Below are 27,366 nucleotides of genomic sequence, written 5' to 3'. Positions count from 1 at the left end.
TTATGAAGAACAATGAGAAGATTTAATTTTTCAGAAAAGCATTTGCAAATTTACAATATTATTAATAAATCACAAAGAAGGATAGTCAGCAGGGGCTCGGAAATGGAGGTACAGTATATTGGAATCACCAGCATTCGTTTCTAAATGTGTGCCTGTCTCCTCCAGGAAAGGGAGAGCTGGAGATGCAGCAACCTCTGTCCTGCAGGGGCAACCTCTGGATCCCAGGTTCACCTGACCTTATCCAGAGGGACTGGGAGGAAGCCAGACATTACCTGACAAATTCCCCTCTAAACCCCCCTCCATCCTTTTAACCAGAAACAAAGAAGCACTTCATCCTAAAAACCACCTTGTGAGAAGCTTCAGCCTGACTGAGAGGGACATGCCTAAGGTCAGCCTGTGGCCTTCACTGCTCTGGGTCTGGGACTTCTACTAGGATAACAGTGGAGTCAAGGAGCCGCACCATTTCTGGGTAGTTTGTGAAGATGCCTCCCCCAGCTTGGTTCCCTCAAGCTCTCTAAGAAACAGCATCATCATCACTGCTAATGGTGGAGAAGCAGACAGGTTGAAATCCCTTATGAGTAAGTTGTTTTTGTACACTGAATCAGTGCACCTGCTATAAAGGAGAGATTGTGTCACCAGCCATTTTCATTCCTCATCAGGAATATTGAAATTAAACTTCAGTGTTAAATCTCAGATTCCAGTTGTGCCCAAGTCCAGGTTTTTTTTTAAAAGGATCCCTATCAATATGGATAGCTTTTAGTAGAAAAAAGTTTTCGAGACCTTGGATTAGTGACACAGGAGGAGGAATGAATTGCTAATCACGACGAAGCCTCTGTCTAAAAGGAGGCTGCCTTTTAAAATTAAAAGATGTTTCCACCTGGTCTGAGGGGACAGGTCAAGCTCCATCAGGGAGACCTAGGGAGATCCCATGGCCATCACAGGCAGGAGATGGGTGAAGGTTCAGTGGTCACAGACACACCTGAAAAAGATCATGAAATAGGCCCGGTTTCCTTCTTCCTCTAAATCTCCCCTGCCCAAGAGTGGAGGACAAAAAAATTAGCAGGCAGTTTCTGTATCTGTGCTGCTCTTTTTCCAGAGTTTCCAGCATTCCAGCGAGGAAAGGCAGGCCAGCAAGAGGAGAGATAAAAGCTCAGCTCTATGATGGGATCTCAGGAAGGCAGGGAGGTCTAATGCAGGAGCGCCACTGCAGATGGAAGAGAGAGAGAGAAAAAGAAGGAGGGAAGAAGAGAGAAAGAGAGAAAGAGATTAAACAGTTAAGGTTCATTGAATCCTCTACGCTGAAAGTCCTAAAGATTGACCGATTCATCCCTTTGAAACACACAACAAGGACATCAAGTTTTAGTCCCTCCTGGTCTCATTAAGGTCACAAAGCTCCCATCTTTCATGAGGATGTGTGATAAGCCTTTCAAAAGGAAGAAACGCTCAGAGGAAAAGGGACTCCTTTTGGAATTTCAGGCTCTGAGCAGAAACAACAGTCCATTTTAATTTGAAATAATTTAGCCGTAGGCATTAGAATGTGTTGACTTAAAGGTATGTTGTCTTTTGGCAGGAAATGCTGGAAATAATTCCTTACATGTTTTAGTGAATACATATAGGAGAAAGAGAAGTATTTTTCCGTGCATGCATGCACAAAAACACACACACACACACAATACATATGGAAAAAGCGTTGTCTTTCACTTTACAAGCACTGTGGTGGGACAAAGATTTTGAGTCGGTTTTGGAAATGAGCCTAGCAAGCTCCTTGTTGACAACACATGTCAAGAGTAAATATATCATGTTTAGGCCAGATGTAAATAATTGACACAACATTTATGGGATGGGAAGTGTTTTCCGGAGAGGATGAGTCCCTTGGCAGGAGACCAGATCATCTCTCTCCTGCCAAGGGACTTATCCAGGCAAGAGGGCAGGAAGGGTCCTCCCTTCGCAGGATGCTGAGATGTCAGGTTGGACTTGACTGAGACCTGACTCATGACTTGGAAGCCACACACCCCTCCGTTTTCTCGGGGGGGGGGAGGAGAGCTTATTTTTAAAAGGAACTTGGATTTTTGAGCTTGGGAACTTGTCTTGGTACCAAAGACATGGACTTGGCATTTGGACCCAAAGAGTGGGCAACCTCCCTGGAAAGGGCTCCCTCCCCACCTCCCTCTCTCCGTCTGACTCTCTCTAGAAAGGGAGACCCGCCTTTGGAAGACTCTGGAAACCCATCTGAAAGGGGGGGGCATCTGGAGGGGCAGGTGATGGGGTCTCCCCCCTTTTCACACCCAAAATGCCACCTATAACTTTAAAGGACAAGAGAAAGGGGAAGTTACCTGGTGGTTGAGGAATAACTCTTTGACCTAGAAAAGACAAAAAGGAGGTGCTCAGTTTTAAGGGGTTCCCCACCTCAAGTCCCAACTCCTACAACACCCCCCAAAACATCCTCAAAGCCCTCCCACTTGATCAGGGCTATGGGTTTAAATGGTCACTTGCCATTCAGTCTCTGGGTAGCAGAAGTCACATATGTGAACGCAGAAAGTTCAGTCCTTCCAAATAATCAGGCCCAGGACTAACCCTAAGCAAATCCCCCTCCTCACCTTTCTTATTCTTCAGGTAGAGGACGAGGCCGGGAGCCAGAAAGACCAGCCCCAGCACAATGCCAGCCACCCCTGTCCACATCTTGCTCCTGGCCGACTCCGACTGTGGCTCTGCAGAGAGAGAAGACGTCTGGGATGAGATGGGGGGGGCAGGTTCAGCCTCAGCCTCCACCCCTCTTCCCCTCCCCACTAAGACCCAGGTGACGCTGAGAAAGGAGATCAGAGCTGGCGCACAAGTGAGTGAGCTTCAGATCCTCTCTTACCCCACCGGACGGTGACGGGCTCCGGGAAGCTGGCGTGCTCCACCTGGCAGGCGTAGACGTCTCCTCGTTCCGGCTGGGCCTCCAGCATCACCGCCATCTGGAAGGTCCAGTCCCCGTTCCGGATCAGGTCCGTGGTGAACACTCGGGCCTCGTCTTCCTCCTTCCCGTTTCGGAACCACTTGATTTCAATTTGGGAGGGCCAGAATCCGTCCACATTGCAAATCAGCAAAGTGTGGTGAGAGGAGGAGTCGTAGCTGGAGGGGGCGATTTTCACCTTGGGCTGAACTGGAGGGAAGGGAGAAAAAGAAGGTGGGAGAGAAGTCAGGAGACCCTGCGGGTGGACAAGAGGGAACCAGGAGATGGAGTTGAGGGTCGGCCAAGTTGGCCTGGAGGCCTCCAAGCACGGGTCCCACATCTCGGAAGGGAACTGACTTATAAAAAAACCCCTTCTGTTCCATCTATTTTTCCTACATCTGCCTCTCAGATTATTTTTCACTCTCCAAACTGATGGGCCTCTTCTCTCAGCTTTTTTCCATTGCCTATGCTTTAGTATAATTTTTTTCCTTCTTTCAACCATTTTTTCAACTGTATCAAATTTAACCATTTTAAGTTTTCTTCTGCTAAAATACCTCTGGTTTGATCCTTAGTTTTGATTTTATGCTTCTAATTTTCCCATTTATAGCTCCTTTTCTGTGGTAGAAACCACATATTTTTGTTTATCCTACCTTTCATCCCTCCAAAACATTGTTCATTTCTTATCTGTTGTATTTCTTTTAATTCATTTCTGAAAACGTAAGGGGAATAATCTAAAACAAAATATTAAAAATTTGGTAATATTTCTATTTTACAAAGTGAAATCCTGTCAAACCAGGATAATGTCAATCTTTTACACTTCTCTCATTTGTCTTTGACTTTGTTCTTTATTCTTTCCCAATATGTTTTTTCCAGATCTTGTATATGTTTAATAAGGTCTATATACTAATATCTTGCACATTCACTCTCTTTGAATTATAACTTGTCCTTCATCTTTTGTATTTCCTCTCTAGAATAATTGTTTAACATCATTTCTGATTTCTTCCAATTTATTCATCATCCACTTAATTCCCAAATCTGCAAAGAAACTGATTTTAGTTTTCTCTCCAAAAATCATCTGTTCTTATGACCTTTGCCAGTCCCTTCATTATTAAGGCAAACCATATTGAGGGGGAGAAGGTACGTCCTTGCCTTGTTCCTCAGTTTAGATTTATTACCTTCATGACACCATCATTTCGCAACACTGTTGCCTTCTTTCCCAAATATAATGAATTATATTTCTACATGTTTTTCCAAATCCCATTTCATCTATTAATATCTGTTGTTGTTGTTGTTGTTTTTTAGTTGTTAGCTCGTGTCTGACACCTCGTGACCCCCTGGACCAGAGCATGCCAGGCCCACTGCCTCCCGAAGTTGATTCAAATTCATGTTGGTTGCTTCGGTGACACTGTCCATCCATCTCATCCTCTGTCGTCCCCTTCTCTTGCCGTCACACTTTCCCAACATGTGGGTCTATCCCAGGGAGTCTTCTCTTCTCATGAGATGGCCAAAGTATTGGAGCCTCAGCTTCAGGATCTGTCCTTCCAGTGAGCACTCAGGGTTGATTTCCTTCAGAATGGACAGGTTTGATCTCCTTGCAGTCCACCACAATTGAAAAGCATCAATTCTTCAGCGGTCAGCCTTCTTTATGGTCCAGCTCTCACTCCCATACATCGCTAGTGGAAAAACCATAGCTTTGACTATGCGGACCTTTGTCGCCAAATTGATGTTTCTGCTTTTTAAGATGCTGTCTAGGTTTGTCATTACTTTCCTACCAAGAAACAGGTGTCTTTTAATTTCGTGGCTGCTGTCACCATCTGCAGTGATCATGGAGCCCAGGAAAGAAAAATCTGTCATTGCCTCCTTACCTTCCCCTTCTATTTGCCAGGAGGTGATGGGACCAGTGGCCATGATCTTAGTTTTTTGATGTTCAGCTTCAGACAACATTTGGCACTCTCCACTTTCACCCTCATTAAGAGGTTCTTTAATTCCTCCTAATTTTCTGCCACTAGAGTGGTATCATCTGCATATGTCAGGTTGCTGATATTTCTTCCGGTCATCTTAATTCCGGCTTGTTATTCATCCGGTCCAGCCTTTCACATGATGTATTCTGCATATGAGTTAAATAAGCAGGGGGACAATATACAGCCTTGTCGTACTCCTTTCCCAATTTTCAATCAATCAGTTGTTCCATATCCAGTTCTAACTGTTGCTTCTGTCCCACATATAGATTTCTCAGGGGATATATAAGGTGGTCAGGCACTCCCATTTCTTTAAGGACTTGCCATAGTTTGCTGTGGTCCACACAGTCAAAGGCTTTTGCATAGTCAATGAAGCAGAAGTAGATGTGTTTCTGGAACTCTCTGGCTTTCTCCGTAATCCAGCGCATGTTAGCAATTTGATCTGCCCCAATTTGCTTCCTCTGCCCCTTCTAAATCCAGCTTGTACTTCTGGGAGTTCTCGGTCCACATACTGCTGAAGCCAGCCTTGGAGGATTTTGAACATAACCTTGCTAGTGTGTGAAATGAGTCCAAATGAGTGCAAATTAATACCTTTAAAATCGGCTGTTCCTTACAATGAAAAGTTTTATAAATATCTAGTGCTAATACATCGGCTTTTAATTTATTTTTATTTATATAATAGTTGATACTTAAACCTCTCCTTACTAAATTTGATATTTGCTTTCCTCCTATGACACCACACTGATCCTTTTTCACATATTTAGCTACAAATCTACTCATTCCGCTTGCCAAGAATCCTGGGAATATTTTTGCATCTTGATAGATCAGTGATATTGGCCTATAATGATCGGTAGAGTCTTTATTTGGCTTCAGTATTAAAATTAGGATAGATCGTTGCCATGAAGGTTGTATTTCTTCTCCATGTAATATTTACTTGAATCGTATTTTCGTGTTTGGAACCACTAAGTGCTGAAAAATTTTATAATATTTTCCCACTTTCAGTCTATTTAGTGCTGCTTGGATCTCATCTTCTGCCATTGGTCCCTCCTCCTCTTTGATTTCATCATTTGATACATAGTTTTATATATATATACATATTTATATACTGTGGATCTCCTGTAATGATGTATTTTTCCCAGTGTATAAAATTCTGAAAAATTATTGAATTTCCTTTCATTGTCTTACGCAACCCACCCTTCTCCTTCCCTATTCCACCCATTATATTTTGATTTGCTTTTTTTTAGTTTGAGTGGCCTTAGACAACACTTTCAATTTCTCATTACTATTTTCAAACAAATTCTCTTGATAAATTTATTAAATTTCTTTATCTCTGGATTTCACAACTCTTTCCTTTTACCCATCATTTCCATCAACCTATTTTCCTTTATATATCTTTTTTTTTTGAGATCCTTAATTTCTTCCTCTAATTTCACCATAGTCTCCCAAATTATATTTATGCAGCTGCCTCCCTTTTCCTTCATCTGCTGTATTTCCTTTAATTCCCTGTCCAGTTTTCTATAACCATTGTATTTTAAAATAGATCCAGGTCTCCTCTCTTTTGCTCTTCTTCTTTATAATTATGTGCCAGACCGATTCCCACAGTTTCCATGGCAGGATCTGAAATCGTCCTGGTCTTGACATCGGTTTTTACCATTCGAGATAAAGAGTCCTTTGACACCAATGCTTGGTGTCTCTCCTGGAATAGCTTTTCAATCTATCAGAAGTGAAATGTGGTCCTCTTCTCTTTTCTCCTGCAATTCCCTCCATACATCTTTAAAACCCCTTCCTTCTAAAACCCTCTCCGATCACTATTGCTTGAGAATTAGACAGCCCGTCTTTGGGGGGGGGGGAGAGAGACTCTGCACGGGGCTTATTGAGGGGGAAGGGTCCCGGCAGCCCCCCCCACCCCGCCAAAGTTCGCGGGCACCTCCGGCCCGGCAAGCGACCCTCCTTGGCCTGGAGCTCCCCCCCCCAGAGGCCCTGGTCAGCGCCAGAGACTTTGGCGCCCCCTCCCACCCCGCCATCCCCCAAACCCTCCAGCCCCCTCCTGGCGGCTTCTGCCCGACCCGTCCTTCCCTCCCGTCCTCCACCCCCCATCAAGAGAAGCTCTTCTCGCCCCTCCACCACCAGCCGCCTCCTCGGGACTCACCGCGACGCTCTCGGGCGAAGGGCTCATCCATCTCGTAGTTGGGGCGGCAGAAGGAATCCGCGGCGCTCCGCTCGTCCTCCAGGATCTCCCTCCGGCTGTTCCAGGATTGGGCGTCGGGCTCCCCGAGGGTCGAGACGGCCTCGAACTCCCCGCGGTCGCTGTCGAAGCGGACGAACTCCTGCCGGTCGTAGAAGTAGCGCTCGAGGTAGCGCACCCGCGGAGGAGAAGGCGGCCCCGATCCGGCCTCGCTCCCGTTGGACTGGAAGTAGCACTCGGCGGTCCACTGGTACAGGAAATGCGCTGGGGGGATGGCGGGAGAGAAGAGAGATGGGGGGGGTCGCCAGGAGGGAAGGGGAGGCCCCACCCTGTGCCTCTTCCCTCTCCCCCCCCCCCGCACACAACCGAGGAAGAAGGAGAGAGGGAGGGGGAGGGGAGGGGAAAAGGGAGGGGCACGGAGTGAGCAGGTCGTCCAGGGAGGGGCTTTCTTCAGCTCGATTCATACGCAGGTGCATAAAGGCGGAACTTCTGGAACTTAAGTCCGGCGCCTTTTCTCCTTCGCCTCGACCCACGTGTTCCATTCACACGTTCCCTCAGCCCCCCCTTTTTTTACAAGCCCCGCCACATTATGGAGATCCTTTTCTCCTCTCAGAGTAACAAAATCCTTTTTTACTAGTGAAGGGGGACGATTTTGATAGCTCCCTCCGAGCTCACAAAACGTGTTTTCAGGACCTAAGCTTCGCAAGACAGCGATTTTAAACAGCTGATCGGCAGTTCGCAAAGCGGCTTTCCTATGGCTGATCTTCGCTAGACAACGACGATTCTTCCCCATTGAAACGCATTAAACAGGTTTCAATGCATTCCAATGGGGAAATGCTTTTCGCTAGACAATTTCGCTAAACAGCGATTTCAGTAGGAATTATCATCGTCTAGCGAGGCACCACTGTACTATTGAAACAGTTGCAAACAACAAGTATGACTGTGAGCGATACCAGCAAAATGGGTTGAGGTGCTCATTGTCTCTACAGGCCAATTCATGCCATGTGGAAAGAATTCACCACATCAGCTTCCTAGAATTGCTGGTCGCCTTCAAGGCTCTGAAATCACTTGGAAATTTGGAAAAGTGGTTCAGATAGCAACAGCCAATACTATTTTATTCCATGAAGAAAGAAGGGAGGGGGAGAGAAGGTCTTTAAATCTACTTTATCTAACAGGTCAAATCTAGGAAGGATGTGGTTTAAAGCTCAATGTTTCAAAGAGCAATCCACATGAAGGGAGAGAACAACTAAGGAGATGTTCTAAGTGAAACACTCACAAGGACACACAAGTGGGAGCTATCACATCCCAGAGCATTCCAGAGGCTGAGAGACAGATGTGGAAAACCAGGCATAGACATGTTTGCTTCAAGGACCAACGAGAAGTGTCCCACGTTCTGCTCATGGGCAAGCAGAGGGAAACCCTAAGTAGGAGACGTGTTCACAATGCCCTGGACAGGAGGTCTCCTTTACCTGTTTCCTCCTTTTCTCTTCATACAGTGAACGAGAGGGAATTGAAAGCAAGACAGAGCAGATGCGGCACCAGTAATATAGGGGTGACTGCCTCATCCGTGGCATTATCCAATAGCAGAACCAGGGGACATCCACTCCAAGGGAGTGTTAGGAGAATGAGAACAGAAAAAAGAATATCATTCTTGACCCTGTGGAACTCCCTGCCACAGGATTGTGGTGATGGCATCTGGCCTAGAGGCCTTGACAAGGGAATTTGGACAGATTTCTGGAGAAAAAGTCTATCGCAGGTGACCAGCCATGATGGGGATGTAGAATCTCTAGGCTTCAAAGGAAGGGACCTCCAAATGCCAGATGCAGGGGAGAGAGATTAGGAGACAGGGATCTTGTTGTCTCCGGTGCTCCCAGAGGCATCTGGAGGGGCCGCTGTGAGATCCAAGAAGGTGGACTAGATCAGTGGTCCCCAACTTTTTTAATGCCAGGGACCGGTTTTGTTAAAGACCATTCTTCCAAGGACTGGGGGGTGGGGGGGTGGGCTGCCGCTGTTGCTTTATCAAGAGAGAAATATCAAGCTTATCCTCCCTCAATACATGAACTTAGTACTCCAACATCTCTTCAAACGATACTAAAATTTCTCCTGCAACTGAAGCAGGTGGGTTTCTCGCTATTCCTCTTTTGAAAGCCTCCTTCTCGGCCAGCCTGGCTTTTCAACCGGACGGCCCTCCTTCATCACAATCGTTCAAACATCAAACGTTAAAGGCGTTTTTTAAAGGGCTGAGCGATCCTTACTCCGATGTTCGATGGCCCCAGAAACCATGGCCGCTTTCTCTGGTGCAGACTTCAATCACAAAGGCCCCCTTTCACCCTCATGGCGGCTTCTCTTAATTCTTAAAACAGCATTTTTGACAGCGATCACGTCTGCGAGAAGAGCAGGTGACATCGCAGCCTGAAGAAGGGACTCGCCATGGATCCTGTCCCAGAGGACCAAAGCTATTCTGAACACACGGATAAAACTCTCTCTCTGGGTGTGTGGGGGGGAGGGCTCCGGGTCTGCCACTGCGGGGGGGGGTCACCAGACTGTCCAGTTCTCCCCGTCCAGCGCAGGCCAAACCCAGACCTTTCGAGCGGGCTCAAAGGAAGGCCGGGTTTCGCAGTCCCAAGACTCTCAGCCCACGGTCAAAGGTGCAAAACCACAGAAGCCGCCCAGCCAGCTCCCCCGAAAGGCACCTCCTGGACCTTCCGGGCTTCCAGATTTCTAGAAGGGGGGGCCTCCCCCTTGTCTGGGGTCACGATCCATTTAGTTTAGGGGCTCCAGATGCAGGACAAGCACGAAATGACGAAAATGGGGCATGTGTTGGGGTTCATCTGCTTTATGGCAGCAAAACTCTGCTCACCTCTCCCCCCCCCCCGGTTCAGTCCCCGGCTCAAGCCTTTTCCCGAGGTCAGTGAAAGGAGTAACCAGTTACCTAGGGTTGGGGGGGGGGAGGGCCAAGGTGTTTCCTGCATAATTAAATTGTAAAACCGCCTAGAAATGGCTTTGAGTGGTATGAGGCGGTATATAATCTTATTGCTTTGCTTTGCTTTGCTTTGCTTTGCTTTGCTTTGCTTTGCTTTGCTTTGATCGGGCAAGGCAGAGAGAACTGGCAAGGCGCAGGAGCCCAGCCGAGCGGTCCAAGCCCGCCGAGCCGTTACACGGAAGTAAGCCCGTTGAGGAATCCGGCTTCCCATTCACCTCAGAGAGCGGAGCAGCCCCGGGGCGGATACTGGGCGACCCTGGCCTTCCATGCTTTGCCTCCACGGAGGGGGCCATCGTCCGCCATGACCCAGGTGCTCCCCCCCCAGCAGCTCTCACTTCCCTAGCGCTCTCCCCCCCAGCCAGGAGGGGGGAAACCGCTCGCCTGGAGACTCGGCCAGGCTCTCCCATCATCCCCGCCACAAGCAGGACTCCAAAGCGACATTCCAGAAACCCTTCGGCGGCGGGAAAAGGGAGGGACCCCCGGCGACCCTTCGCCCCCCAGGGCCAGACTTTTCAGTGCAGACCCCCTAGAGAGAAAGGGCTCCCGGGGTCCACGCCGCGTCCCTTCCACTCAAGCGACCAATCGGCCCTCAGAGCCGAGGGGGCGTCATCAGTCGCCAGGCAGGGAAGTCCAGAAGAAGTCCCGACCGGGCAGGCGGCGGGGAAGTCGGGGGGGGGGGGGAAGAGTCTCCCGTGAAAGAGGGGCCGAAGAAGGGGAGACCCTTTCCCCCCGGGAGCCCCCCCGAGCCCTTCCTGCCCCCTCCGCTCTCACCCCTCCCCCTCCCACCCCGGAGGAGGTATGGGCTCACCTGGGGGCTCCGCCGCGCTCTCTGCCGTCAGGACTACCATGCCCATCATCCCCGCCACAAGGAGGCCGCCCAAGCCCCTCCTCGCGGACCCCATGCCTCCTCGGCGGCGAAGGAAAAAAGGGAAGCAAGCTCCGGGGATCCTCTTCGTCCCCCGAATCCGGGCTGAGACTCTGCGGGACCCTTTCCTATTCCCAGGGCGAGAAAAAGAGCTCTTAGCCCCGCCCCCTCCGCCCTAGGGAGTGCGAGAGGGACCAATCAGCCCTCAGAGTCCATTGGGGCGTCATCAGTCGCCAGGAAGAGGAGTCCGGGAAACGTCTCTACGGGACAAGCAGGGGGGGAAGGGGGAGCAGGAGAAGGAGAAGGAGAGAAGCGCTCGGAGCCTGGAGGGAGGGGGGAGGCCGAGGGTGTTTCTTATCCCCCCCCATTCGGGAACTTTGCCTTTGGAGGGCCCAGAGATTGCTCAGATGGATCCCACATTTAGAGGACACCCGGAGAGAGAAGAGGAGAAAGGGGGGGGAGGGTTGAGGGGTCCTTTTATTAGATCACTCAGATCGCCCGCCCTGAGAGGCTAGCTTTCCACTGCGCGGGACTTTCGGTCACTTTGGCCATTACAGAGGGAGGGGGGTTTGGGAGGTCATGGAGAAGAAGCAGGGAAACGTCCAGATCCGTGGCCAGTCAAGGTGGGCCAGGATCCTCCTTTAAGGCAAGCTCCAAAATGGGCCTCGTGTGTCCAATTCACAGCTCCGGGTTCAAGTGTCTTCTTCTTGGCCCAGAGACACATTCTCCCTCCCCTGTGCCATACAACCCCCCCTTCCTTCCCCGCTTCCTCTTTCGGGTCTCCCTGCCTCGGCGGTGTCTCCTCTCCCGCCCATCTCCCGGTGAGACTCCTGCCCGAGGGAGCCTCTCCTGGCAACAGGCTGGTCATAGAGGGGGGCTTTTTTCATTGGCCGAGGTGGCGGTGGTCCCACCCATTCCTCTCCCCCAAGTGGTCCAACTCCTCCCCACCCGACGGAGAGCCCCGTCTCCCCCTCTTCGCTCTCTCCGACGCCTCCGCCAGTCTTCCCGCCGCGCCTGCTCGGAGGAAGGTCCCGTCGGTCTTGCGTGCCGTGGGGGGAGCGGGGACAGGCATGGCAGCCGGCGGAGAAGCCTTTCTCTTGGCCCTCGGGGGGCTCCTGCTCGCCCTGCCCGCTGCCACGGCGGTGAAAGGTGAGAAACGCGGGGGTGGGGGAGAAGAAAAGGGGGAGGAGGGTCTCCGCTCTCCGGGTAAGAAGGGAGGGGAGGGAACCTCGTGGGACCCCCAGAAGGACCCCCCCCCGTCCCAGCCCCAGCACTCTGCCCCAGACAAAGCTTTCCCAACTGGGTAGCTGGGGAGGGAAAGCCCCGCCGGACGAAGGGTGAGGGCGAGGAAAAAGTCCCGGTTCTGAATCGGGATCACGGCCCTTGTGGGCCGCCTTCCTTCGACGCGGGGGGAACCAAGGCGGCTTAGGGAGCCTTAGAAGGCAGAAACCTCCAGGGGCGGCATGGGTCGGGGGTCGGGGGTGGAAACGAGACAGGGAAAAGGGGAGGTGACCCCCTATGCCGGGTGGGAGGGAGCGACCTATCTTTTCCCTCGCAGCTGCCGGGGGGGGGGCGCCCTCTGGCTCCTCCCGGGCATTTCTGGGGCCCGGAGGGGGCGGCGGGACCCCTCTCCTCCGATGGGAGGCTGCCAGGGCCTCCGTCATGCTCACCCTCCTCCTCTTCTCCTCCTTCCCTGCCCGGCTTCTGCCCCTCTCCTCCACCTCTCTCTCCCCCCCCGCCACCCCCCAGTCCATAAGGAGGTGGAGCTGGACTTCTTCCAGGAGAGCCTCCCTTCGGGGCCAGAGTCGGGCGAATTCCTCCAGAGCTTCGACGAGGAGGAGATCTTCCACGTGGATTGGGCCCAGAAGGAGAACGTCTGGAGGCTGCCCTACTTCGCCAAGCACATGAGCTTCGAGGTCCAGGGGGCGCTGGGCAACCTGGCCGTCATGAAGAACAACCTGGAGATCATGAGGAAGCGCAGCAACCAGACCCGGGCCCAGAACGGTAGGGGGTGGGGGTGGAAGTGGGGAGTAGCCCCCTTGCCCCACTTCAGCTGGACATCCTATCCCCACCCTGCAGCCCCCTTGACCTCCCCCATCCCTCAGAGGTGCCTGTTCAGAGGGAGGGAATTGGCTGACTTTTGTCTCTCCCCCACCCTTTAGTCTCTCCCCCCCCCATCGCCTTCAATCATGGTGGGACCTGAACCCCTTCAGAGGCTGGTGGGAGTCCAGCATGGGGACAGGAAGAAGGAAGCCCCCCCCCTTTCACCATCATTATGGTGCTGTTCCACTTCCATCTCTGGGTTTTGAAGCAGGGGGCCAAGAACCTTCCTCACTCTCAGCGTAATCGGCAAAATCCAGCCTAAAGGCCATTCCTTTGTAAATAATAGAATATATCCACTGAATCCAGGGCGCAGGATCTGAGGGAGCCCTGTCCCCAGGGTGTTTCATAGGTTGGTCGCCTCTGAGACACCAGAGGTTCTGACCAGGGACCCTTCAAATGGGGAGGAAGAGGAGGGGAGGAAGGAGGTTTTGGACCCCCGAAAAAATGGGTGACTGATTGTGTCCATCTTTCTCAGTGGCTCCTTCAGCTACTGTGTACCCCAAGGACCCAGTGGAGCTGGGGGACCCCAACGTGCTCATCTGCTTCGTGGACAAGTTCTCCCCCCCAGTGCTGAACATCACCTGGCTGAAGAACGGGCAGGTGGCCTCGGAGGGCGTGCAGGAGACGGGCTTCCTCTCCAGCGTGGACTACACGTTCCGCAAGTTCTCCTACCTGGCCTTCGTCCCACAAGACGGGGACGTCTACGCCTGCCAGGTGGACCACTGGGGCCTCCAGGGGAGCCTGACCCGCCTCTGGAGTAAGCAGGATTGGGGCCTCCTTGGAACTTGAGAACTCACAAAAGCAGAACGGAGAAGGAGACCATTCCTGGGCAGTTGATGATCATTAAAGAGATCTTTATTGGTTGGTAGGATAATTACATTGCCAGAGTGATGGGATTTCTTTCTCAATTATAATCTGACTGTTTCCCATCCAGGTTACAGGCCAATAAGATCATTCCTCCATTTTCCAGCCTGTTCAACTCTGGGCATTATTTTGATTTCTGAAATGCTTTCAGGTGCTTTTGTAGTTGCTTCTTTGCTCCTTAATGGAGGGCGAGACCCTCATTGATCGTTCCATACCTGATGAGCTTGAGAGCGTCAAAAAAAAAAAAAAAAAAAAAGGATGAAAATCTATATTTTCTCATAATCTCAGGTTTTAAGAGGTCTCCTACCATCTCCAACTGAACCATCTTCTGGGCTTGATGAATGGCTATTTCTCTTAGGATACCCCCTTCTCCTCCTCCAATAAGTGACTTTTGATTGTCATGAGGAGATGAGAGGGTTAAGGAAAAGGTGGAATGGCCCAAAGGGGCTGAATTCTGGGCCCACTCATTTCCTTCTGTCTGGAAATCTCACCGTCCCAGATGAATGATGGAAGGTCTTTCCTGGGTCAGAAGAAGAGAAAGGGAGTTTAGGCAGACATACACACAGACACCGACACCCACACTCACACTCATCTCTTACCCCTGCCTTGCCTTCCCCTTTCCCAGACCCCAAGGTGCCCCCTCCTGCCTCTGAGACGCCCGAGAACCTGCTCTGTGGCCTGGGCTTGACCCTCGGCATCCTGGGCGTCATCGCGGGTCCCGTCCTCTTCTTCAAGGCCAGGAAGATGAATCAGGACCGTGGCGGCATGTGAGTCAACCCTCCTTCAATCCAGCAGCTGTTCCGGGAGTGGGAAGCCCAAAACCCAGAGTCAATGCAACTCTACTGCTCAAAGCCTGTTTCTGCTCAGGGGAGGGACACAGATGGGCATCATCTTCCCTGAAAGAATTCCCAGGTCTCAGCCTTATGCTCACAACCAGGAGAAGGAAAGGGTTACTCAAAGCCCTTTTCTCTTTGGTCCTCCTTATGCCAGGAAGAGAGGCCCTTCTGGCGGGTTTTTCCAATGGGAAGGAAGGCCCTTTCAGCTCCCTCCACATGGTCTAGAAAACGGCCCTGTGCATTTTGTTGAACTCAAAGGTGTGAATGTTGGAGCTTTGTGTTCTTGGAGAGAAATTATAAGGGCTTCTGGGGCCCACAATCAAGCAGGGGGCGCTGAGCTAAGGGCAGCTGTGGGGCCAGTGCAAAGAGTGGGACAGACCTAATTCTCTCTTTAAGGGGTGTTTGTGTATGTTTTTCCAAAAGGCGTGCAAAAGGCACGCCTTGCTCCCGTATGGGGAGGCCCTTCTAACCCTTTCCTCTCTTTTTCTTTTCCAGATAAGCAAAGCCTGAAGGGCCACCTCCTCTCCCTGCAGGTCCCTTTCCTGCCAGGCCCCAGAAACAGCCTCTTCTTTTCGCTTGCAGGGAATTCCCTGCTCTGATCCGCAGGCAGTTGCCGATTCAGAGGTCTGGTGATTTGCAGACAGAAAGTGGTCCTTCCCTTCCCAGGATGGTGGAGACCCTCACCTGAATCTTGGCTCTTTCGTGGCTCTTTCCTCTTCGTAAGAACCTGATCACCTGTTGCAGAGAAACTGGGTCTTAAGCCTGCCCTTTGGCCTCTCCTTCCAGAAATCTATTCTTTCCCTCTTCAGCTGCTGGACAGAGTCTTCCTCCATTTGAAATGTTTTGTTTAATATAGTCTCCTTCAAGTATATGATGAGTTTCTTTTGTCATTAAACCTGCCCTTCTCCTCCTGTGTTTTAGTCTGCCACCCGACAGACACCACACTCAAGGTTAGGTCTGTCCATCCCTGGGAAGTCAGAAAGGGTTAAAGGTCTTCCGTCTATGCTAGAATTTCACATAGCCTTGGTATTATACCAATCCTGCCTTTTTTGCCTTGTTCTATCAGCTAAATAAAATTTACATTTCTTGAAAGTTTGTTTGTTGGCTTTGATCTTCACTTCAGGTGCAGGTGTGTTTAATTTCCACATAAAAAGGAAACAGCTCCATCTGAACCAGAGACATTAAATTGTTATATATTTACGATGTTATTTAATAGAGGAGTGAACAGCATAAATCTGGGACAGGATGAGTCACTCTGAGGGCTTTTCCTGGTGGTAAAAGAACCTTTTTGTTTTGTAATTTATGGCCTTGAATCCCTCCGACATAGTAAATGGCCTTTAATTTGATTGATTGATAAACTGATCAATCACATTGATTTTTAAAATCCTCCCCTTAAGTGGCAAAAAGCCTTTGGTTTCAGGAAACCCAAAATCCAGAGCAAACAATTTGAGCAAGAAACGTGGGACATCAGAAAGGGAGTGTTTGGGTTTCTCCCCTCCCCGCAAATCTCCAGAGGAAGCCCCGACCTCAGGACCATTTTTAAGCTGTCACAGCCATGGATGAATAGACCAAGACAGGTTGGCTGCAAACGTTTACCGTCCCTGCTTGGCAACTGATGACGAGGAAAAATTCAGAGACTGCGATTGGCTCAGCTCAAATTTCCAGGCCAGGAAAGTCTCCTGCCTCCATCGGGTGTGACAACCAGCCTGGCAGGGAAAGTCCCCGGGGCTGATCCTTCCTCCAGAGAGACAAGGAGGGGGGGAAAGAAAGCAAGGCCGGAGGGGCAGCCAAGACCTCCGCCGTACATGAGAGCCAAAGGCATTTATGAGAGCACGACTGACCGGCTAGGCTTCTACCGGCAGGGAGTTCTAGTCCGCTCTGTATGTAGGTGGAGATGGGCAGATTCCTACCTGTCCTTGTGAGATATTCCCTGTGGGTAAAGCGCCATAGACTGACTTTTGCGGGATGGGAGGAGAGGGGGGCTCCGTAGAATCAGAGCCAGAGACCCCTCTACCAGCCTGTGAATCTCCCCCCAAAAAGGGGAACTGCCCCTAGGCACCTATGGGAAACCTTCCTGCAGAGGGTTCTAGGCAGTCCCGCTTCCCGCTCTTTGGGGGGGTGTTACGAGCAGAACCTCTGGGCCCAAAGGCTGGGGGGGGGGCCCTTCTGCCCGGCCCCCACCTGCTTCTCTTCCTTCAGGTCTCCCTCTCTCGGCCAGTAGCAGCGGGGGGGGGGAGCCAAAGCGGGGGCGGTTGTGTGTGTGTGTTTGTGTGCTCAGGTTTCGCTTCCCCACGCAAGAGGCTGCCTTCAGCGTTGGTGGAACTGAAACGGGGAAGCTGGGCCCGATCCAAGAGAGGAACGGCGCTCAGGAGGGAGCAAAAGAAAGCCGCTTCTCTTTCCTACACCCTCAAAAAAGGGACCGAGGCAGCTGCCCTCCCCCAGCCCCCCAAGTATGCCTTTGCGCTTCTTTGAATGGCCGGTCGCTTAGCCGTGAAAGGGGGGGAGAGGAGAACGAAGGAGGCTCAGGCGGCAAACCCTCCGGTCGTGTAAAAGCAACAAACGAGGAACAAGGCGGGGGGGGAGGCGTTTCCAGTTGCGGGGGTGCCTCTTTCTCACTTTCAGGCTGAAGGTTGCCAAACGTCCCGGAGAGAAATAAATGTCTCTCCACGGCCCTTGGAAAAGGGGTGAGAATGTCTGTTGGCCTTCTTTTGAGACCCCCCCCCCCCTTCATCTTTTGGCAGAGAGGCAGGAATTGAACAAAGCAAGCGGGGGGGGGGGGCTCCCTTCCTCCCCTGCCGGGGTTCGCCAAAGGGTCCCTTCAGACAGACTCCTGCTCCTTCACGGGAACACAGAAGTGAAAGTAAAACTGAGAATCTTACCACCATTGGGTCGGGAAGGGGGCCTTTAAGGCCATCGAGTCCAACCTCTGGCTCTAGACAGATCAAAGGATATGTAGCTTTTCGTTTCGTGGCCTCGGAGATCCTGCGGGTTTAGGGGTCCCAGCGCTTCTCCCAGTCACAGTTCGAAAAATTCTAGCAGGGGACGGATCTGCGTTGGCAGACAGCCAAATCTCTTCCCTTCCTCGCAGGACCCCCCCCGACCCCCCTTCCTTTGGGTGGGTGCGCGTGGGTCGGACGGGAGGGGCAGTTTTGCCAAGAGAGTCTTAACCCCCTCGACCCCGCGCTTCTGTTTCTTACCCCAAACGCAGTCTTCTATACCCGCTCCACCCGTGGGCTGCAGATGGTGCCGCCCCCAGACAGAGGGGTTCTTGATGGGGGGGGGGAGAGAAGTCGCTTCCAAGTTGCGGGGGGAAAAGAATATGACTCCAATCCCCTTCCTGCTCCCTCCCCCCCCCCATTAAGGAGACCTGAAGCAGCTTACAGCATTAAAAACACAATATTTAAAAGCTAAAAACAGTAAGTATACAAATATTTAAAAAGAACTAAGCAACTGTATAAAAACCCACACTGGCGAAAATGGTAAATAAAATCAATGGCAAAGAAAACAAATACTGAAAAGACATTTTAAAACACAACCATCCATTTTTTCAAAAATCCTCTCAGACCTTCAGTACTTAAGAAAAAGCTGGCCTGAAGAGAAAGGTCTTGGCCTGCTTGGAAAAGACAGCAATGAATGGGGCCAGGCTAGCCTCCAGTGGGAGGGAGTTCCACAGTCTGGGAGTAGCAGCAGAGAAAGTCCTCTCCTGTGTCCCCACCAAATATACCTGTGATGGTGATGAGACCAAGAGAAAGGCCTTCCCTAATGATCATAATACCTGGGCAGACTCATGGAGGGAGACACAGTCTTTTAGACAGCTTAGACCCAAGCCATTTAGGGCTTGATAGGTTAAAATGAGGGCCGTGTTGGCGCTGTGGGCTAAACCGCAGAAGCCTGTGCTGCAGGGTCAGAAGACCAGCAGTCATAAGATTGAATCCACGCGACGGAATGAGTGCCCGTCGCTTGTCCCAACTCCCGCCAACCTAGTGGTTCGAAAGCATGCAAATGCAAGTAGATAAATAGGGACCACCTCGGTGGGAAGGTAACAGCGTTCCGTGTCAAAGTCGCACTGGCCATGTGACCACGGAAGATTGTCTTCGGACAAAAATGCTGACTCTATGGCTTGGAAACGGGGATGAGCACCGCCCCCTAGAGTCAAACACGACTGGACAAAAAATTGTCTAGGGAAACCTTTACCTTTACTTTACCTTTACCTTTACCTTTACCTTTACCTTTACCTTTACCTTTACCTAGGTTAAAACCATCCCCTTGACCTTCAGATCATCTTTGCTCCTTCCTCAAAGGTTTGCTTGGCTCTTCAGAAGGACACAAGTAAAAAAACCAATGGAGAGAGATCAAGGGACGCTGGAACAGAGAAAGCCAGAAGCCAGAGATCCCATCCAAATTTTTATAAAGAGGTGTGAATAATTCAAGGAGATCCATTAGGAAGCACAATGAGAAGATTTATTTTTTCAGAAAAACACTTGCAAATTTACAATATTAATAAATCACTGAGAAGGAAATATAGTCAGAAAGGGGACAGTATGTAAGAATCAGTCTCTAAATGCATGTCTGTCTCCTCCAGGAAAGCGAGAGCTGGAGATGCACTAACATCTGTCCTGCAGGGGCAACATCTGGATCCCAGTTCATCTGACCCCATCCAGAGGGACTGGGAGGAGGCCAGATGTTCCCTGACAAATTTCCCTCTAAACCCCCCTCCCTCCTTTTAACCAGAAACAAAGAAAGACTTCATCCTCAAAAACACCTTGTGAGAAGCCTCAGCCTGAACGAGGGGGAAATGCCCAAGGTCAGACCGTGGCCTTCACAGCTCTGTAGCTGGGACGTCTACCAGGATCACCCTGGAGTCAAGGAGCCGGGCCCTTTCTAGGCAGCTTGTGAAGGCACCTCCCCCAGTTTGGCTCCCTTCACCTCCCCAAGAGAAAGGATCATCATCCTAATCAGTGCTAATTCTGGAACAGCAGAAAGGCTGAAGTCTCTTCTGAGGAAGTTCTTGTCACACTGAATCAGTGAACCTGCTATAAGAGAGAGATTATGTCACCAGCAGGTTTTATTCCTCATTGGGAATATTGAAAGTAAACTTCAGTGTCAAATCTCAGATTCTATTTGGACCCAGGTCCAAGGTCCAGAGGTTTTCAAAGGATCCCTATGAATATTCAGTGTCATCAGCTCTAGCTTAAATATTAGAGAGCCAACAATATTTAAGGCAATATTTACTAGTTGAAAAGCATGTATATCAAGTTTCAGCTAGTCCTGGACTCCCGTTTATTACAAATGTCCCATCTTTGATGAAGAAGAGCTTCAGGCTTTTGCAAAAGAAGACAGGAGAAAAAATGCTTTTTAGATCTTGGACTAGTTACACAGGAGGGGGAAGAGCTGAGGTCATGGGGCCAATGTGGCTCTGTATTGCTCTACTTTACAAATTGAATTGACTATTTGAGTTAGGATTAGGCATCCTTCAGTCTCGAGAGACTATGGTAACGTTCTCTGAATGGAGGACTTGGAACAGCGTCTAGTGTGGCTGAGAAGGCCAATTCAAGAGTGACCATCCCTTCCACACTGAAGACAAATACAATCTGTCCCCTGTCCAGCTCCCTGATTTTGCTGCTTTCGGGACTGCCTCTTTGCCTCGGCCTGCTGGGCAAGGATCTCTTCAAAATGGGAAAGGCCGTGATGCACCGCCTGCCTCCATGCTGAATGCTCAGATGTCAAGTTTTCCCATCTGTTGAGGTCAATAATTGACCATTATTATTTATTATTTAAAGACAGACCATGGATTGCTAGTAGTGACCAAGCCTTTGTCCAAAAGGAGCCTGCATTTTAAAATTAAAAGATGCTTTCACCTGATCTTAGCGGACGGGTCAAGCCCCACCAGGGAAATGCATGGGGATCCCATGGCCATCACATGCAGGACATGTGCGGAGCTTCAGTGGACACAGGCATGGCTCAACAAGATCAAGAAATGGGCCTGGTTTCCTTCTTCTTCCTCTTGCACTCCCCCTACCCAAGGGGGGGGGAGAGAATGAGTAGGAGATCCCTGTATCTGGGCTGTTCTTTCTCCAAAGCTTCACCATCCAAGCAAGGAAAGGCAGGCAGTGGAGGAGAGATACAAGCTCAGCTCCGTGGTGGGATCTCAGGAAGGCCGGGAGGTCTAATGCAGGAGCGCAACTAAACATGGAGAGGAGAGAGAGAGAGAGAGAGAGAGAGAGAGAGAGAGAGAGAGAGAGAGAGAGAAGGCGGCAAGAAGAGAGAAAGAGATCAAACCCTTAAGGTTCATGGGATCCTCTTCTTATAAAGCACTGAAGGTGGACTTTTTCATTACACAAGCAGCTTCCCTTTCCCTGCCAATTCTAACCAAAAATATTGTGTTACAGAGATTTTTCAACAAAATCTCAGGTGTTCCCAGCATCGGTATCATCAGATCTGGCTAATTAACTTGGAAACCACCCACCGCTCTCTCTTTTTTTTCTGGGGAACAAAGTTTGTTTTCAATAGAAACTCAGATTTGGGGCTTGGGACCCGGACTTGATACCAAAGACGTGGACTTGGCATTTGGACCCAAAGAGGGGGCAACCTCTCTGGAAAGGGCCCCCTCCCCACCTCCCTGGGAGGAAGAGGAAGAGGAGGAAGAGAGCCCTGGAGACGCCTGTCATTTCCCAGCTGCCAGTCAAAAGTTGGGACACTCAAGGCACCTCTTATCAGCTGGTTCTGTGCATGACACCTGGATTGGGGGGTTGGGGTTCTTTGAGAGGGGTGACCAAGACACTTCTGGGCATTCCCCCAGGCCAGACATTAATTACCAAGCAGGCTGAGAAGTTCCCACTTGATGGAGGGCAACACAGAGGGCAACTCAGATGGAGATCCTCCACCTGGACAAATGGGGGTAAAACAGACTAAGGGGAGGTCTGAACCACCAGCAGTGGCTCCACCTTCTGGCGATCAGGAGAAAAACACTGAGGAAGGGACCTGGACACGCTTTAAGGTTTTTGTCTCTGGTGATTGATCTTGTCAGCTTCCAATGTAATTCCTGAGAAGGAAGCAGGGGAAGAAGGCGAGGGTCTTTCAGAAGGGCTTTAGAGAGCCCACTTTGACCCCTTATAGCCTCCCCTGGCCCAGGTGAGGAGAGCCACCCGACTCTCTCCAGAATGGGAGACCTGCATTTGGAAGACCCTGGAAACCCATCTGGTGGGGGGGAGGGACATCTGGGGGGGGGGGCGTTGATGTGGTCTCTCCATTTTCACACCCAAAATGCTACTTCCAGCTTTAAAAAACAAGAGAAAGGTGGAGTTACCTGGTGGCTGAGGAATGACTCTTTGTCCTGGAGAAGACAAAAAGGATGGGCTCAGTTTTAGGAGAGTCCCCACCCCAAGTCCCAACCCCTACAACATCCCCAAAGCCTTCCCAGCAACACAAGAGGCAAAATAAAAAAGTTCACATTGAGGACACAATTAGGAAATGTTTGGAAGCCTCCACATAGCCCTCAGTCACTTCCTGGAAATGCAGGCACTTGATCAGGGCTGACAATTATGAATAATGAATTCAAGTGGTCCCTTGATACTCAAGTTTGTGGCTAGTGGAAGTTAGGCATGTGAATTCAGAAAGTTCGGTCCTTCTGAATCAGGCCCAGGATTAACCCTAAGCAAAGCCCCCTCCTCACCTTTCTTATTCTTCAGGTAGAGGACGAGGCCGGGAGCCAGAAAGACCAGCCCCAGCACAATGCCAGCCACCCCTGTCCACATCTTGCTCCTGGCTGACTCTGACTGTGGCTCTGCAGAGAGAGAAGACGTTGGGGGGTCAGATGGGGGGCCAGGCTCAGCCTCAGCATCCACCCTTCTTTCCCCCCTCCAGGACCCAGATGACACCGAGAAAGGAGATCAGTGCTGGCGCACAAGTGAGTGAGCTTCAGATCATCTCTTACCCCACTGGACGGTGACGGGCTCCGGGAAGCTGGCGTGCTCCACCTGGCAGGCATAGACGTCTCCCCGCTCCGGCTGGGCCTCCAGCATCACCGCCATCTGGAAGGTCCAGTCCCCGTTGCGGATCAGGTCCGTGGTGAACACTCGGGCCTCGTCTTCCTCCTTCCCATTTCGGAACCACGTGATTTCAATTTGTGAGGGCCAGAATCCGGCCACGTTGCAAATCAGCAAAGTGTGGTGAGAGGAGGAATCATAGCTGGAGGGGGAGATTTTCACCTTGGGCTCAACTGGAGGTATGGAAGAAGAAGGTGTAAGAGGAGTCAGTAAGAAATGGAGGAAGAAGGGAAAGGGGGTGTAAACCCTCCAAGGGAAGGAGACTTTCGCACATCACCTGCCCTAGGCTGTCATTTATGTTCACACAAAGCAAGCCCCTCAACAGAGCATGTAACAACATCAGAAACAGGGGCAATACGATTCCAGAAATGCAAAACCGCATGTTAGCGGCATAAACAGAAAAAGACTTTCAGAAAGGTTGTTGTACGTTTTTCAGGCTGTATGGCCATGTTCTGAGGGTTTTTCTTCCTAACGTTTTGCCAGCCTCTGTGGCCAGCATCTTCAAAGGACAGGAGTCAGAACTCTGCCTGTGCTCTTGTGCAGTTTGTGGGATAGTTGAGTACTGTATATATTTTATTTATTTATTTACAAGATTTTTTTTAAAGCCGCACCATTACCAGTGGTCTCTGAGCGGCGTACAGCAATGGTAAAACTTTAAAAAATATTAAAACCATTAAAATAGGCAATATCCTATATTAAAAATAGTCATTAAAACATTAATAAATCCTGCTACTCATATGGCCAGCTGAAGAATACTATTTAATTAAAATGCTGGCTAAACAGAAAGGTCTTTGCCTGTCCCCTAAAAGCCAAAAGTGTTGGAGCCAGGCGGATCTCTACAGGGAGCTTTTGTCCTTTTCAGGTTATTGGGTTATTATGGTGATCATCATGTTTTTTGTTGTGGGTGTATTGTTGTGGTAAGGGGGAGAGAGGATCTGTCACTGTGAGTGATGGGCGTCATTAGCTGGTCTTTTGTGTGCAGTGATCACTGGTCCTTGTGGCTGGATAGAGTTTGTTGACCTTTTGCAGGCTGTATTTTTCAGTGATGGGAGCCAGGCTTTGTTGAGTTTTAGATTGTCTTCTTTTTTATTGAAGCTCTGCTGATGTTTGTGGATTTCAATGACTTCCGTATGCAGTCTAACATAATGATTGCTGGTGTTGCCAGTACTTTTGTGTTTTGAAATAGAATTTCATGTCCAGCTTGTTTCAGGGCATGTTCAGCTACTGCCAATTTTTTCAGTTGTTTTAGTCTGCAGTGTCTCTCGTGTTCTCTGATTCTGGTGTGGATGTTTTGTTTTGTGGTTCCAGTATATACCTGGCCACAACTGCAAGGTATCCAGTATACTCCTGCAGTGGTGAGGGGGTCCATTTCTGTCCTTTGCTGACCGTAACATTTGTTGTATTTTTGTGGTGGGCCTGAATACTGTTTGTAGGTTGTGTTTTTCAACAGTTTGCTCATGCGGTCCGTGACCCCTTTGATGTATGGCAGAAATCTTTTATTTGTAGGTGGCTGTTTTTCCTCTTCAGTTTAGTGTTGTTTTCTTGGTTTGATGGCTCTTGTGATTTCATTCTTGGAATAGCCATTTGTCTGCAGGGCCCAATTCAGATGATTGAGTTCAGTGCTGAGAAACTGAGCTTCACAGTTTCAGTTTGCATGGTCTACCAGTGTTTTATGTCTCTTTTTTGTTGTGGGTGGTGGTTGGAGTTTTTGTGTAGGTAGGTGGGTTTTCTGTAGACCTTGTGTCACAATAGGAGGTCAGTTTTGTGTATGTACCATGACATCTAAGAAAGGGAGTTGTCCGTTGATGTCTTTTTCCATTGTGAATTGTACATTTGGGTGGATGCTATTGAGATGGTTTAGAGATGGTTTAGATGGTTGGGACACAAGGTCTACAGAAAACCCACCCACACAGAACGGTACCTACACAAAAACTCCAACCACCACCCACGACAAAAAAAAAGAGAGGCATAATCAAAACACTGGTAGACCGTGCAAATCGGAACTGTGAAGCTCAATTTCTCAGCACTGAACACAACCATCTGAATTGGGCCCTACACGCCTCTCCACATCACGAAAGGTGTCAGTGCCTGAAAGCCAGGGGAAAAACAACTAAGAAAGGTGCACCCAAGTCCGGCCGGGTCATTTGGCACCCTCAGGCAGACCAGGCCCCAGAAGCGCCCATCCTCTGCTCCTGAGTGGAAACCAAAGAGGGACACAGGAGAAAAGGAAGCCTCTGGTTGAATCTAGCCATTGCCAACTGGGGGGGGGGGCATCGCCTGAGGTTGTTCCTCCGGCCACAGCCGGGCAGGGCCTCTGCTTTCCTCCAGTGGGGTCAGTCTGTCCTGGCAGAGCCAAGCGCCCCTCCTGTCACGACCCCTCCAGGACTTACCCTGACGGGACCGGGCGAAGGGCTCGAAGATCGCGTAGTTGTGCCGGCAGAAGCCCTCCACGTCCGCCCGCCTGTCCTCCAGGAGGTCCTTCCGGGTGTTCCAGTCGCGGGCGATGGGCTCCCCAAGCGGCGTGACGGCCTCGAACTCCCCGCGGTCGCTGTCGAAGCGGACGAACTCCTGCCGGTCGTAAATGTCCCGAAAGGTGTAGCGTATCCGCTCCGTCCCGTTCAGGTAGAGGCAGTCGAACTTCGACTGGTACAGGAAATGCTCTGCAGATGGGGGGGCGGGGGGGGGGATGAAGGACAGAGGGGGGGGGGGAAGTGAGGAAGAGAGAAAGTGGGAGGGGAGGGGCTCCTGCCCTTGGCCCTCCCCTCCCCTTGCACAGGCACCGGGTCCCGTCCCCCCACTTTGGCGTGTGGGGGGAGAATCGTCACCCTGGAAGAGCCCCTCCCAAGACGCCCCCTCCGATGGAAAAGCTACTAAAACACTAACAACGCTTTTTTTTAAAAAAGCGAGGAAGCAGCAGAAGGGAGTCCTTATCGGCTACAAATTCCATCACGGTGGAGGGGGCGGGGGAGGTTGGGAGAGAAAATAAGGAGGTTCCCTTCGCTTGATGGATGGAGCAAGTGAATGAGAGAGAGATCAAGAGATCGGAGGGTTATTCGTTCTCTGCTCTGGGTGCGAGTTCTGTTCAACTAAGTAGCAGCTGCATCTTCGAGGCCTGTTGCCGTTCCGGATTGAACCGCGATTTTATTTTTTTATTTTTTTAATTGCCTTCTGGTGGTTGCACCGTATTATGGCGAGTTGAAGTGCCTCGGAAGAACAGGGCTGCCGTTCGCCCCTAATCAATCAAGGCATTTCCTAACGGAGCCCCTCTCCCTCCCCTCCCGCGCGATATTAAATTAAAAACGGAACATTTCAGCCAGGAAATCTCCGGTGGATCTCGCTCCATGCTTGAAAGGGCAGGGCGCCTGGTTCTCAAGAACGGGTTTTAATCCCCGTTGGAGAGCTTTTTATTCTGCTGCTTCTCCTCCTTCACTCGACCATCGCGTGTGACTTCCTTCCTCGCTCTCCTTTTGATGCATCGCCTCTTCCGCCCTGAATATAACTTTTTTTCCTTTTTTTATTATTAAAAGAATACAAAATACACCTACTACTACAGAAGAAAACCTATAAAATACAAAAGAGCCTCATGGCGCAGTGGTTAAAACGCTGTACTGCAGCTAAAACTGTGCTCACGACCTGGGGTTCAAATCCCAGGTAGCCGGCTCAAGGTTGACTCAGCCTTCCATCCTTCCGAGGTCGGTAAAATGAGTACCCAGCTTGCTGGGGGGGCAATGTGTAGCCTGTATAATTAAAATTGTAAACCGCCCGGAGAGTGCTTGTAGCGCTATGGGGCGGTATATAAGTCCAATAAATAAATAAATAAATAAAACAGTACATTTACCCATGTGCACCCATCACCTTCAGGATTAGCATTACACTTCATTCCATCCATTTTCACTCCAAAATTTCATTGTTTCTTCCCTCGGTGTAAACCCCCTCACTCACATGTTCTAAAAATACATTCCATATTTTCTTAAAATCATTATTTTTCATTTGGCCTCTACTTATTTTCATATCACATGGCAGTTTATCATGTCACTAAAAGTTACTTCCTTGATTTTGAACGGCTTCTCTTGCTTTGTTGCGCGTCTCAAAGCCTTGCCAGCCCCCCCCCCCCATCCCAACCCCACGCCAAGGCAGGTCTTTCAGCCTTTCTCGTTCCTCCCCCCACCCCACCGCTGCCTTTCTCTCGACACCGCTGGATCTGGGCTCCAACCATCGTCTTCCCCCCCCCCCACGCTCTGCCCCCTTTGCCAACCCCTTTGCATGGGGTGGGTGGGGGGTTTGTCGGGCCAGGTTTCTCTGGGAGGGGTCGTTTCCCAACCTGAGGGCTTCTCTGCGCTCTCCGCCTCTGGAGGGAAGACCGGGACTACCACCCCCATCATCCGCGCCACAAGCAGGAACCGCAAGACCAACACAGACCCCATCTCTCTCTCTCTCTAGCGCCAGGGCCAGGAGAGGAGCAGCGACAGCCCCGCGACGGCACTGAGGCTTTTTGACTCAGATCTAAAGGAGAAACTCCTGCCGAGGCACCGACCCTGGGAAACCAATCAGCTTTGGAGTCCGGGAAGGCGTCATCGGTCGTCAGGCAGGGA

The 27,366-nt window shown here is 50.5% G+C and overlaps 2 protein-coding genes and 1 long non-coding RNA gene across 5 annotated transcripts; 1 reads left to right on the top strand and 2 right to left on the bottom strand.

Moving 5' to 3' along the window:
- LOC110091560 (H-2 class II histocompatibility antigen, E-S beta chain-like) lies at nucleotides 1-27,257 on the bottom strand. Of its 3 annotated transcripts, none has more exons than XM_078387339.1 (6): nucleotides 27,096-27,257; nucleotides 25,165-25,434; nucleotides 2,861-3,145; nucleotides 2,598-2,708; nucleotides 2,334-2,360; nucleotides 1-1,204 (listed from the first exon to the last, which is right to left on the bottom strand). In XM_078387339.1, exons 1-6 carry the CDS (start codon nucleotides 27,196-27,198, stop codon nucleotides 1,188-1,190), a joined length of 813 nt encoding a protein of 270 aa, XP_078243465.1. In that variant the 5' UTR covers nucleotides 27,199-27,257; the 3' UTR covers nucleotides 1-1,187. The 3 variants fall into 3 exon arrangements, with proteins under 3 accessions (XP_078243465.1, XP_078243464.1, XP_078243466.1); XM_078387338.1 differs by lacking the exons at nucleotides 25,165-25,434; nucleotides 27,096-27,257 and adding exons at nucleotides 7,043-7,342; nucleotides 10,870-11,088; XM_078387340.1 differs by lacking the exons at nucleotides 2,334-2,360; nucleotides 25,165-25,434; nucleotides 27,096-27,257 and adding exons at nucleotides 7,043-7,342; nucleotides 10,870-11,088.
- On the top strand, nucleotides 11,887-15,821 carry LOC140703836 (RLA class II histocompatibility antigen, DP alpha-1 chain-like). Its single transcript, XM_078387354.1, has 5 exons — nucleotides 11,887-12,075; nucleotides 12,676-12,930; nucleotides 13,505-13,786; nucleotides 14,519-14,660; nucleotides 15,225-15,821. Exons 1-5 carry the CDS (start codon nucleotides 11,997-11,999, stop codon nucleotides 15,226-15,228), a joined length of 762 nt encoding a protein of 253 aa, XP_078243480.1. The 5' UTR covers nucleotides 11,887-11,996; the 3' UTR covers nucleotides 15,229-15,821.
- Nucleotides 18,909-21,886, bottom strand: LOC144587331 (uncharacterized). The gene is made up of 3 exons (XR_013542491.1): nucleotides 21,545-21,886; nucleotides 18,971-20,912; nucleotides 18,909-18,923 (listed from the first exon to the last, which is right to left on the bottom strand). It is a non-coding gene; the product is annotated as an uncharacterized LOC144587331 (long non-coding RNA).
- Nucleotides 27,258-27,366: the final 109 nt, after the last annotated feature.

Source organism: Pogona vitticeps, chromosome 2 (assembly GCF_051106095.1).
Source record: "Pogona vitticeps strain Pit_001003342236 chromosome 2, PviZW2.1, whole genome shotgun sequence".
NCBI lineage: Eukaryota > Metazoa > Chordata > Lepidosauria > Squamata > Agamidae > Pogona > Pogona vitticeps.
The sequence above is the reverse complement of the archived record's forward strand: the minus strand, read 5'-3'. Positions and strand labels throughout refer to the sequence as shown.